The 12,500-nt window shown below is 36.7% G+C and overlaps 1 protein-coding gene across 2 annotated transcripts in view; it reads left to right on the forward strand.

The window, feature by feature from the left end:
- Window positions 1-9,054, forward strand: part of LOC115217305 (isotocin receptor-like) — a 24,198-nt gene extending 15,144 nt beyond the window's left edge. For both annotated transcript variants that reach the window (XM_036507290.1, XM_029786954.2), the window contains 2 exons: window positions 2,468-3,359; window positions 5,330-9,054. In XM_036507290.1, coding sequence (XP_036363183.1) covers window positions 6,271-7,488 — 1,218 coding nt within the window. In that variant the 5' untranslated portion in view covers window positions 2,468-3,359; window positions 5,330-6,270 and the 3' untranslated portion in view covers window positions 7,489-9,054. The remainder of the gene's footprint in view (window positions 1-2,467; window positions 3,360-5,329) is intronic.
- The last annotated feature ends 3,446 nt before the right edge of the window (window positions 9,055-12,500 follow it).

Below are 12,500 nucleotides of genomic sequence, written 5' to 3' on the forward strand. Positions count from 1 at the left end.
TCATATTCATCGTGTAAACTAACGGCCCCCACCCATCTGTCTCTTCTTGTTTATTCTGTCTTAACCCCTGCAAAATCTTCCCCTGTCCCAAAGGGATAAACTAAACAGTCCCTCAAACGTACTACTTAAGTCCACAACCATTTACGAGATGGTTGCCTGCTAGAAATAGTAACTGAATCTCCCTCAAACTTCACTCTACATATCTTGAGAACAAACAGACGCTATATTGCAATGTACCCCAGGGTAGACGCCGTCTGAATATAAAGGAAAAATAAAAACAAAGGTTGATGATGGTGGCTGTAACATTATTCGATCAGAGCTGAGCTCGATTAAGGCTGATCTGGGACTAAACAATAAGATCAACAACGACTGCACATCGTTAAATCCTCCTTAATCCTTAATCCACCAACACCAGTTATGTGTCAACAACAATCAATTGTGTGTCCAGATTTTTATGTATGGACAATGAACTTCACAACATCAAACTTTATATGCATGTTTGTGTATATACCGTGTGTACTCTATGTATGTATATATGTATGCATGTATGTTTGTATGTTTGTATATATGTATATACGTATGTATGTATGTATGTATGTATGTATGTATGTATGTATGTATGTATGTATGTATGTATGTGTGTATGTATATGTGTGTGTATGTATGTGTGTATGTGTGTATGTGTATATATGTATATATATATATATATATATATATATACACGCGCGCGAGTGTATGTGTGTGAATATATAAATATTTATTTCTGTACACGCAGTAATATACCTTGTCTGCACACAGACACACACACACACACACACACACACACACACATATATATATATGGCTGTATATTTTGTGAGTGGATATATGTATTCAGTTCTTTAACCCACCACCACCATCAAGCAGCACTGATCCCGAAGACCTATAACCAAAGACGTCCCAACTGTGGCCATCCTGTCTTTTTGCGCATATGCCCTTTATTCCCACGCATTCCAGAGACTGCTATATTTCCCAACGGCAACTCACCCTCCGGCTGTATCTTGAGCAGTGTTGCTGCTGCGGTCCTACGCCTAGCGCCATCTATCGTCACCAAAGCTGCCTCAGTGAGTGGCACCAAGTCACTCACCAACACATTCCAAACTCTGGATGATAACCGTGGTGTCTGTCTGTCTGTCTCTCTCTTTCCCTGTCATCCCCCTTCTTCACTTTCTTGATCTCGTGTCACTTTCACTCGGGTATTCTTGATTTACTTGTCTCTCTTCCTCTCCCGCCATGGCCCACACTAATCCCTACGCCCAATCCTTTCCTTTGAAGGACATCCATTCTTTGGAATTCCCTCTCTGTTTCTGTAGGTTTGTTTTTTCTTTCATTCTCTTGCAAACGATTCAAGAGGAACATTAACGAAGTCAAACTCACAGGTCTTGGAGCAAGACCCATCAAGATCAGGAGGGAGTTCAGCCGTGACATTGGACTAGGGAGGCCAAAGAGGAGTCCTTACAACATACTGGACTTCTGCCTTCAAAAAAACAAAAAGCAAAATAAAAATAAGGAAAATAAAAAGAACCCCAAAGCATCCCAACGAAATGTCGTAACCCTTGAATTTTAAGAGGACCTCCATCCCGAGATCCAGAGACATGGTTCTGTCTTGCTCCTAAGTTTTTCTCGGAAATCCCTTTCTCATAGGGTCTAGAATGACCCATATGCGCAGCTCTTTCATCTGAGCAATACTGATGAACATTCAGCCCCCACCACCACCACCACCACCACCACCACCACACAACCTACGAAACGAGCAGGTAGAGTGCACTTTGGAGGAGAAGTGGTTGTTATTTCTCGCAGGTCGATTGCTTCAGTAGAAATTCGTTTGATGGCTTTAAAAACGAAAATATCTCAAGTGGATGTGAGTGATCTCGAGACTGTCGGTGCCATGTTGGTGGTAACCAGTGCTAGAAGAGGGGGTGGCTGAGTCACGTCGGTTGTGTGTTTATTACAAGAACTTTACTAATTTGTTTGCTAATTATCTTCTTACATATATCTACTTAGCAATTAACTTAATTTTGATACTCCAGCTTTCACACCTATGTCGCTCTGTCCAAACATATCTATACACAGATGTATACACACATTATACATACATTATACATACATATATTCATGCGTATACGTATGTACTTTTGTCCGTAATTAGAAATATAATTGTGTATGTATATATATATGTATATATATATATATATATATATATATATATGTATAATAACAATTTAATAAATAAAACATATGCATACATACATATATGTACTATGTATGTCTGTCTGTCTGTCTGTCTGTCTGTATGTATGTATGTATGTATGTATGTATGTATGTATGTATGTAATATACATATATACAGAGTTATTTATGCATAATTATGTTTACATCTGCACAGTATTTTGATTAAATTATTTTTTATTTCATTTTGTTTTTCTAGGCTTGACCACTTGATGAGTGACCACTGAACACTGGACTTATTAACTCGAGCCACCTGCTGCTTCTGTCCACACCTTGCATATTTTGGAAACGGTTGACCACATCACAATTACGTCACAGATCACTATTTGACCACACCCTCCTCCTCCTCTTCCTCATCTCCCTCCTACCCCTCTCTCGCTCTCTTTGACGTTTAAAGACGAGCCGGTGCATTGATGCACTTGCGATCCTCTACCGGAACCAGAATCAGAGCCAGCCCCAGCTGCGGCACACCAGCACCAACAGCACCGATCGTATCACCAACACCAACGGATCCATAACAAGTAAAATCATTTGACAACTTCGTCGTCGTCATCATCATCATCATCATCATCATCATCATCATCATCATCATCATCATCATCATCATCATCATCATCATCATCCTCATCATCATCATCATCCTCCTCATCATCAGTAGCAGCAGCAGCAACAGTAGCAACAGCAACATCTACTGCTATTAGAGTAGCATCAATATACAGCAAAAAGACAACATCTACAAAAACAACATAAACACAAACAACAAAAAGAGGCAAGAGTGTAAGGTTTTCAGAAAAAACATCCCCCACCCCATCCCCAGCGCTAAAAACCAGTACAACAACAACAACAACACCAAACACAACGACAACACCAGCAACGAGGAGGAGGAGGAGGAGGACAAGAGCAAGATCTAAGCTAAATGGCCATCCAATTAAATTGCTAATAGCTTTGAGATTGTTTTTGTGAGCGAAGTACCCTGAAAAGTCAATTGGCTGACCCCCGGTGCCTACAAAGTCGGTGACCAGTCGTTTATTACCAAAGAAACAAACAGCTTCATCTGTGCTGGTGATAGGTCTGAGAAACGTCCAGCCTGCGTGAGTATTTGATGGCTATTTAGGGATGACCCTGAGCTGCTGAGGGTGGGGGTTGTTGTTGTTGGGGGGTGGCGGTGGGACTTGATACATTTAAGAGGAGACATTCACTTTTAAAGGTGAGGGACAGATAGATAGATAGATAGATAGATAGATAGATAGATAGATAGATAGATAGATAGATAGATAGATAGATAGATAGATAGAGGGGGAAAGAGAGAGAGGGTTGAAGGAGAAAGTAAGACTGTGAGAAACGAAGATAAAGAGAAAAGATAGAAGGAAGATCAAAAGGAGGAAGAGAAAGGGAGGGAAAGGGTGTTGTATGAGGAAGAAATCATGAGAGATAGACAGACAGACAGACAGATAAATAGACAGGTAGATAGATAGATAGAGAAATACATAGACATAGATTGATAGATAAATAAATAGACAGATATATATATATATATTTATAAGGAGCACCCCATCGGTTACGACGACGAGGATCTCAGCTGATACCTTCAACGGAACAGCTTGCTCGTGAAATTAACGTGCAAGTGGCTGAGTACTCCACAGACACGTGTATCCTTAATGTAGTTCTCGGGGAGATTCAGCGTGAGATAGAGTATGATAAGGCTGGCCCCTTTGAAATACAGGTACTACTCATTTTTGCCAGCCGAGTGAACTGGAGCAATGTGAAATAAAGTGTCTTGCTCAAGGACACAACGCATCGCCGGGAATTGAACTCCCCACCTTACGATCGTGAGCTGAATGCCCTAACCACTAAACCATGCGCCTTCACACACACACGCACACACACACACACACACCACACACACACACACACACACACACATTATATAGATAGATAGATCGATAGAGAGCGAGAGATTATTGATTGGTTGATTGATTGGCAAATAAATAAATAAATAGACCGGCTGACAGGCAGACAGCTAGATAAATAGATGCTTACATACAGATAGGGAAATAGACAGACAGACAGACAGACGGATTGAAAGCTAGCAAGAGGGAGAGGGGGGAGCGAGAAGAATGTGAGAAATATTTAAGTTAAAGAAATAGAAAGAAAGAAGGAAAGAAGGAAAGTACGAAGCAAAAAGGGAATTATAATAATTACGTGAGAAAAAATGTAAAAATCTGAGAAACAAACAAATACAAACAAACCAACAACAGAACAAAATACACAAAAAAAGAACAACGAACAAATTAAGAAAAAATATGAAGTTTAAACCTTAAAAAATGTACAACGAGGTTGAGACCGGAAGTGACCATTCAGGAAGTGGCTAAATAGATATTGCACTTCAATATAAGGGGCTTAAAGTAGACTTATTATCACTCTCATAACTGTTATTATTTATATTTTTTGTTTTTATCAGTAGCAGTCGTATTACTACTGCTGTTGTTGTTGTTCTTCTTCTAATTATTATTATTATTATTATTATCATTATTATTATTGGCTGTTTGTGTCTTTTTTTTTATCCCTCTTGTTTAATTGATGACATTTATTCTCGATGACGTGTGTCTTGCGTTATTAGTGACCACGGCTGCTGTACACCACCAGTCACTAAATTTTGATTGCTTGACCAGTTGACCAGTCCTCGTCTTTATCACAAGTTGGTCTCAGAAACTGCTGACCACCTCAGTCGAACAGTTTCACTCGGACAGAGCAACAGCGTTATAAAGCGTTTAAGGAAATTGTCCGAAACGTTCGGGACCAATTCCTAGGACTACTACTACTACTACTACTACTACTACTACTACTACTACTGGAATACATAGAATTGTTAATTTCCAATATTTCCTGGAGCTATTTTATTTTTATTAATTCTCTCAGGTATACACGTGCATCTAGATATAGTTACGCATAGACACATAAGTAAATATATATATATACTCGCACGCACACACATATATATACTTATACATGTACACGTAAATATATATATATATTTAATTGCTTTTTTCTTTTATTTTAGAGAGAATATAATTTCTTTCATTCTTTAACCTTCCTGGAATTCTGGAATTTAACTGTTGGTTTGGTTAAAGTTCGATTGAAGAATATTTAGAAGAATTTCCTTGGAATAATATCTACAGCGACAACAACAACAACAACAACAGCAACAACAATAATAACCGTTGAATATATTTTATGAAGAAATTAATAATAACAAAAATAATAACAGGAATATTTGTTGGAGTATTTTGTTGAAATTTGTTTATGAATTATTTCAAAAGAAAGAAAGAAAGAAAAACGATAAATTAAACAATAACTTGACTCAAATAATTGCAAATATATCAATCGATATAGGATCGATACATCTATGATTCAAGTAAATTACGTGGAATTTTATTCTTGAACTTGACTAAAAAAAAAGATCGAAGGAATTCGTCGGCAAAATCATCCCCAAACAACTAGAAACGAGGAGAAGAAGAAAAGAGAACAGAGAACACAACACACAACACACACACACGTACTCAGACATTAACTTAAGACACGTTAGTCATTTCTTTTTGTGCATGCATCCCAATACACACACACACACACACTCGCAGACATTCATGACTTAAAGATATTTGCATGACGAATAAGAAAATAGATTTATCATACCTACATATGCAATACGTTCTCGATCTCTCCTGCGTTGTTACTGAATAAATATTTTAATTAAAACAAAGAAGATTTAAAGACTCTAAGAAGGATTGTGAGAACATCATATTTCTCTCCATATTTGAGATATTACTTTGAAGAAACTTTCTACAACAACAACAACAACAACAACTACTACTACTACTGCTACAAACGCCGAGTGTTTAAGTTACTCGAGTGACTTTCCTGCAAGGATTTGAAATTTAAATTAATTTTTAAAAAAATATCTTCGACTTGTGAATTGAACAAAAGCTGCAACCATTTGCCACAATGGATATCCACACAATGGACACCAAATGCAATATGACCGTCACATATTCGGACTGGACTCTCGAACAATATATTCTATCGGTGATTATCTCCCTTTACGCTCTGGTTGGCACTGTGGGTAACGTCCTAATTCTAATTGTTTACTTGAAGAAACAAGATCGCAAATCGAGTAGCACGTTTATCCGAGTGTTAGCGCTGCTCGACCTATGTGTGTGCATGTTTGTCATGCCCTACACGATCGTGTACGAGCTTCGCGGTGTTACTTCCGACGCTATTTGTCACAGTTTCGAAGTTGTCCGCCATTTCTGCATCATGGCGTCGAACGCTTCGCTCGTGGCCATTGCTCTGGAACGCTGCGTCGCTGTGCGCCGACCAACCAGACGCTTAAGCCTGTCACAGGTCAACAAAGGTATGATAGTCATCGTTGTTATTAGCGTCGTTTTGGCCATTCCATCAGTATTTATTTTCGCCGTTGTTCCTGGTCCTTATAAAATCAACAGCGGTAATTGTACCGAAGATATTATCAATACTCGAAACCCGCCCTTCTGTCACTTCACTATGTCCTACCTCGGAGAAATCGGAACCCGCTCTTATCAAGCTTTATTGAGTATGTCGTACGGGCTTGCCTGCTTCAGTATCGTTGTACTTTATACCCTCATCTACACGAAATTATGGAAGAAAGCTCAGCTCAGGAAGAAATTGTCCAACCCTCTCGGAATACCGACCAGTTCCAGCAGTAGCAACAGCAGCTCTGATCGCTCTACACCAAGCGTTGGTACGGAAAAGAAAAAATACTTCGACGAAATGTCAGACTCGACAGGCTGCACTCTGAATAACGCCCGCAAACTCACACCGTCCGTTGATTCCGATGTTGATTCAGGAGTTCAATCCCCGACACCGCCGCTGTCCTCGAACGGCGACAGGAAAAGCACGAAAGGCAGCGAGTCGTGCAAAACACATGGAAAATTCTCCGACAAAAGACGTTCGATGCATCATAACAGGACAGCTAAGATGTTGTTCCTTTGTACTATCATCTACATCGTGGCTTGGGTGCCATTCTGGTTGGATATATTCAGCATCACAAACAGCCTTATATTGAGATACCTGTTTTTAGTGGGTAACGCCAGCAATCCAATCGTTTATGGAATCGTCAATGACAGAGTCCGTGAGGAAGTCTGCAAGCTCTTCCGACGAAGAAAACGAAGTGGTTACCCGTAGATTGCTTCTATAGATTGATCATTAGTATTAATATTATGATTGTAATTATTATTGTTTTTACCATTTTTCACTTTTAAGTTTAATTTCCTCCAGAAAAAAAGTTTCAAAATATTATCCGGAACTGAGAAACGAAATGGAAAAGAAAGTCTATGAGAATAAATATTAAAAAAAAATAATAAACGAACACAAGACAAGAAAACCAAATAAAAGTCAGCAAGAATGTCATCAACACCGACAACGGAATCAACAAAACCAATTTTAATTTGGCAATGAAGGAATATAAAAGAATAAAGAAATAAGTCTAAGACTGTCAGATTGCATGGGATCCTTCGTTTGTGTGAGAACGCCTAAGGGCTCGGCACTTTAAAAACAGCCGCATCCACAGAACTTGACAAATTCCGGGTTTAAACAGCGAACTGAATTTCTCGTCAAGATGATGAAGTTCAGAGAAAGGACCTCCATAAGATGTAATAATTGTGAGGAAAGAAGAAACGGGGGAAGAAGCGAACAAAAGAAAGAGAATGTATGTATATGCGTCGAAGGAGGTGAATAAAATAAGAGACGGGGAAAGAAGTTGATTGATGAATAAGAGGAAGGGATGCTGAGGTGTGAGTGGTGTGTTCGCGGTGGGACAGAGACGGTGCTGGAAGCGAATTCGAAATGACACAAACGTAATTGCATACACGGCACAGAATTATCTCATCTACATACAGCAGGCTAGATCATCGTGATGATGATGACGATGATGGATATGATAATGATGACGATAACGGTAATGAACATGGTGATACTAATAATAATAATGATAATTCTTATGTTTCTTCAATCGCCCAATCTCTATCTTTCACCTCAAGAACAGCACTCAAGAGGAAAATAAACAAATCAAACAAAAAAAAAACAAAAAACAAACAAACAATAGAAATGTAAAAAAAAGAAAAGAAAGAAAAATGTAATTAAAAAATGTAGTATCCCATAATACGCTAGAACCGGAAATAATTCTCAAACTCATTTGTGCAATATCTCTACTCGGGACATTTTCAAGTCCCACTCAGTGCTTCACTCACAGCATATCATTTGAAATATACGACATTTTGTCATACCGATCGATGAGTGAGTGTTACACTTCACTCAACAGATTTCAGTATGATCCACTCAGCCAAATAATGCAACAGCCTGTTAATTACACAATGGTTTCCGTGTTTCATTTGTTGAGTGTGACCTCACACTCGATAGATGAACACCGGCGGATTACCTCTCACTCAAACGTTTTCATCACTTCACTTTACGAAAAATGACTTGACTTAAAAAAAAAATCATTAAACTCAGACAATGAGTGTGACATCTGACCTTCCGAAGCGTCAAACGTGATGAGCTGAGTAGCTCAAAGGCTGAGCAAATACTCAGTCACGTCTTGCTCCTAGGATTTGAACAAATCACGGAGAACTCAACTCAAACTTTGATTCTGATGCAATAAATACCTCACTCAAAGTGTACGGCATTTCACGCAAGTAAAAGGAGTACACGGATTGGAAATGGACTGATATGTTTTGTTTTTTTTATTAACTTTTTTTTTTTACCATTTATGGTTTCCGATAAAAAAAAAGGAACGCAAGAGAATCGATTTCTTTTAAAGAAATCGAAAACAGACACAAACAACAATTAAAGACCAACGTTATCGAGATTGATGACGACATCAACTAAATATTTGGGACTCAATACTTCTTTTGACGGTTGTGTGAGTATATATATACATACATATATATACATATACATATACATACACACACACACACACCAACACATCTATATATATATATGTATATATATATATATATATATATTATATATATATATATATATGCATACATATATTACATATACATATGTATACATACATATATATATATATATACATATATATATATATATATATTATATATACATACATATATATATATGTGCATATATATGTGTATGTATATATATTGTATGTATATGTATGTATGTATATATATATATGTATGTATATATATATACATATATACATACATATATATATAAATGGGTTGTATATACTTAGGAAATGAAATGTATATAGACGTTAATGTGTTTCTTATTAGAGACAGCAGACTTTGATGCATTTACGCATGAACACAAACAGAAAAATCACACACATATACACATGCACACATATACACACGCACACACACACACACACACACACACGTACATCCGCAGTTGTACCATGTCTACACATAACTAAACGCACACAGACACACATATACACCATAATACAAACGTGTGTGCTCCTTCAAGCATGCAGTCGTACTGAGCCACCACTCATTACTATATCTGCATGTATACATTGTATGCATTATATAAATTGTATATAATCATAAAATTATACACACAACAATTGTACCTGCCACTCACACACATATAACGCATTCACACCTCTTTCTATACCCGTGCATATGTATGTATATAGATATATATTGACTCTGATTAATACATGTATATATTTAATTTAAACATTGCCTCATCCACAGAAAAATGGAACAATTTATTTTGTGTCTGTATCAAATATGTATATAGCTATATAAGTGTATATGTATATATATATATAGCACGTATGTATGCATGTATTTATGTATGTATATATATATATTATACATGTATATTATATATATATGTATGTGCTTATATTTATAATATATATATATATATATACACAATATATATATATATATGTATATATAATATATATAATAATAAATATATGTATATTGTATATATATATATACATATATATATATATTTATTTATATATATATTGTATATATATATTATATATAATATATATTATATATATATATATATATTATATAATATTATGTATATATATATATGTATATGTATACTGGATATAGTATATATATTAATTAAAGTATTTATATATAATGAAATGAAATTTTTGTTCTTTATATTTTGTCGTTGTTATTTATTTATTGTTGTTTTTGTTGTTGCTGTTATTGTTTGTGGTTTAGTGATATTACATATCTATGTTTTGTATTGGCTTAAGGCTATTCCTGGTTTGAGGAGTACATCAATAAATCAGTGCTTCTGAGTTGTTGGTGCCTAGCAAGGGATTTGAACTAAGGACCATGCGTTTTGAAACTAAGGCAACGACATCGTTGGTCATGCATTCAGTTCAACATAAAGCTATCAAATTCTCTTTAAGACTTTTGCTTCTCCTGTGTCTCTCATGCGATGCACAGGACGTATTTCCTTGATGTCCACGTATCACAATGATTAGTGGAGGCACATGGCCTAGTGGTTGGAGCTGCAGACCTCGCGGTCGAGGGATCGCGGGTTCGAATCTCAGACCGGGCGATGTGTGTGTTTATGAGCGAAACACCTAAGCTCCACGAGGCTCCGGCAGAAGGTAATGGCGAACTTCTGCTGATTCTTTCGCCACAACTTTCTCTCACTCTTTCCTCCTGCATCTTGCAGCTCACCTGCGACGGACCGGCGTCCCGTCCAGGTGGGGAACCTATACGCCAAGGAAACCGGGAAACCGGCCCTTTGAGCCAGGCATGGCTCGAGAAGGAACAATCAACAACAAACATCACATATGATTAACATTCTCAAATTTTCCTCAACCACCGAAGTAACATGGAACTTATGAAAGGAAAGTTTTATCTTACTCAGAATATGTGAACCAATGGCTGACTAAATGTTTGAAAACAAGCATAGACATTTAGGATGGACTTATGAAACCAATTCGGACAAGCAAGGGTTAAGTTGAGATTTATTTCAGGGAAAGTGACTTAGTTTGCACAGTAGAATGTGCAAAGTACATTCTTGCGTGCAAATTTAAATTTTGAAATGAAATTAAGAATTTTGTATGTTATTAAACGGTTATTTTACAATTATTAAATACATTTTGGAGAAAAATATAAAAAATAACAAATAGAAATCTCAAATATAGAGAAAAATTCTTTTCCATTCAAGTTATTTTCCCTTTGAAATTTTATTGCCACTAATTAATGAAGAAGAAAACAGGTTTTCATCTTTTTATCTGAGTAAAACGGATGAAATAACAATTTTATGGCGGGAAAATGTTCAAAGTAAAAAATGTATAAAAATGCTTTAATAATAAGGTTTTCTTTCTTTTCTTTATACCTGTAGCAGTCCTTAAACTGCAGCCGTGGCAGGGCCTTGAAACGTTTAGCAGAACAATAAAAAACAATCAAATACTTTAAGTCTAGAACTTATTCAATCGATCCCATTTTGCCGAACCGCTAAATTACGGGGACGTAGACAAACCACCAGTTGTCAAGCAGTGATGGGGAGAAACAGAAACACAAACACATGTCCACACACACACATATGTCTGTATATACATATATATATATATATATATATAATTATATATATATATATTACACACACAGACGATGGGCTTCCACACAGTTTGCGACTACCAAGCTCACTCATAAAGCAATCGTCGGCCCAGGGCTAAGGTAGACGAAAACAGTTGACTAAGGTGCTGCACAGTGGAACCGAACCTAAAACCTCGTGGTTACAAGGAAAGCTTTCGAACCCCACAGTCATACCTTGGAGTATTCCTATGGCAATTCTTATTGGTAATCTGTCAATATCTTTATAATTTCATTCTAACGATCATAAATGGGTTGATACAGACTCCGTAACTATTATATTCTGCCTTTTATTCAACCAGATCATTGTTACATCTTCGATTTTCGACTCCCCTCTTCACAAAGACATATGTCTCTATCGAATCTGAAGAACAGTGTTGCTAGTTTTCTCACGGAAAATTATATCAGTTTTATTCCTTTCTATCTGGTGATTGTCTGTAAACTTCCTCAGCATATTTGCTTTGCCATTATCTGAAACAGGTCGAAGAAATTCATATAAATATCAGAGAAATTTTCGTCAAAGGAACTGAAGCTGTGTAATAGACATCTGCAGAAAACATAGATGTGTTA

This window comes from Octopus sinensis, linkage group LG11 (genome assembly GCF_006345805.1).
Source record: "Octopus sinensis linkage group LG11, ASM634580v1, whole genome shotgun sequence".
In the NCBI taxonomy this organism is placed as follows: domain Eukaryota; kingdom Metazoa; phylum Mollusca; class Cephalopoda; order Octopoda; family Octopodidae; genus Octopus; species Octopus sinensis.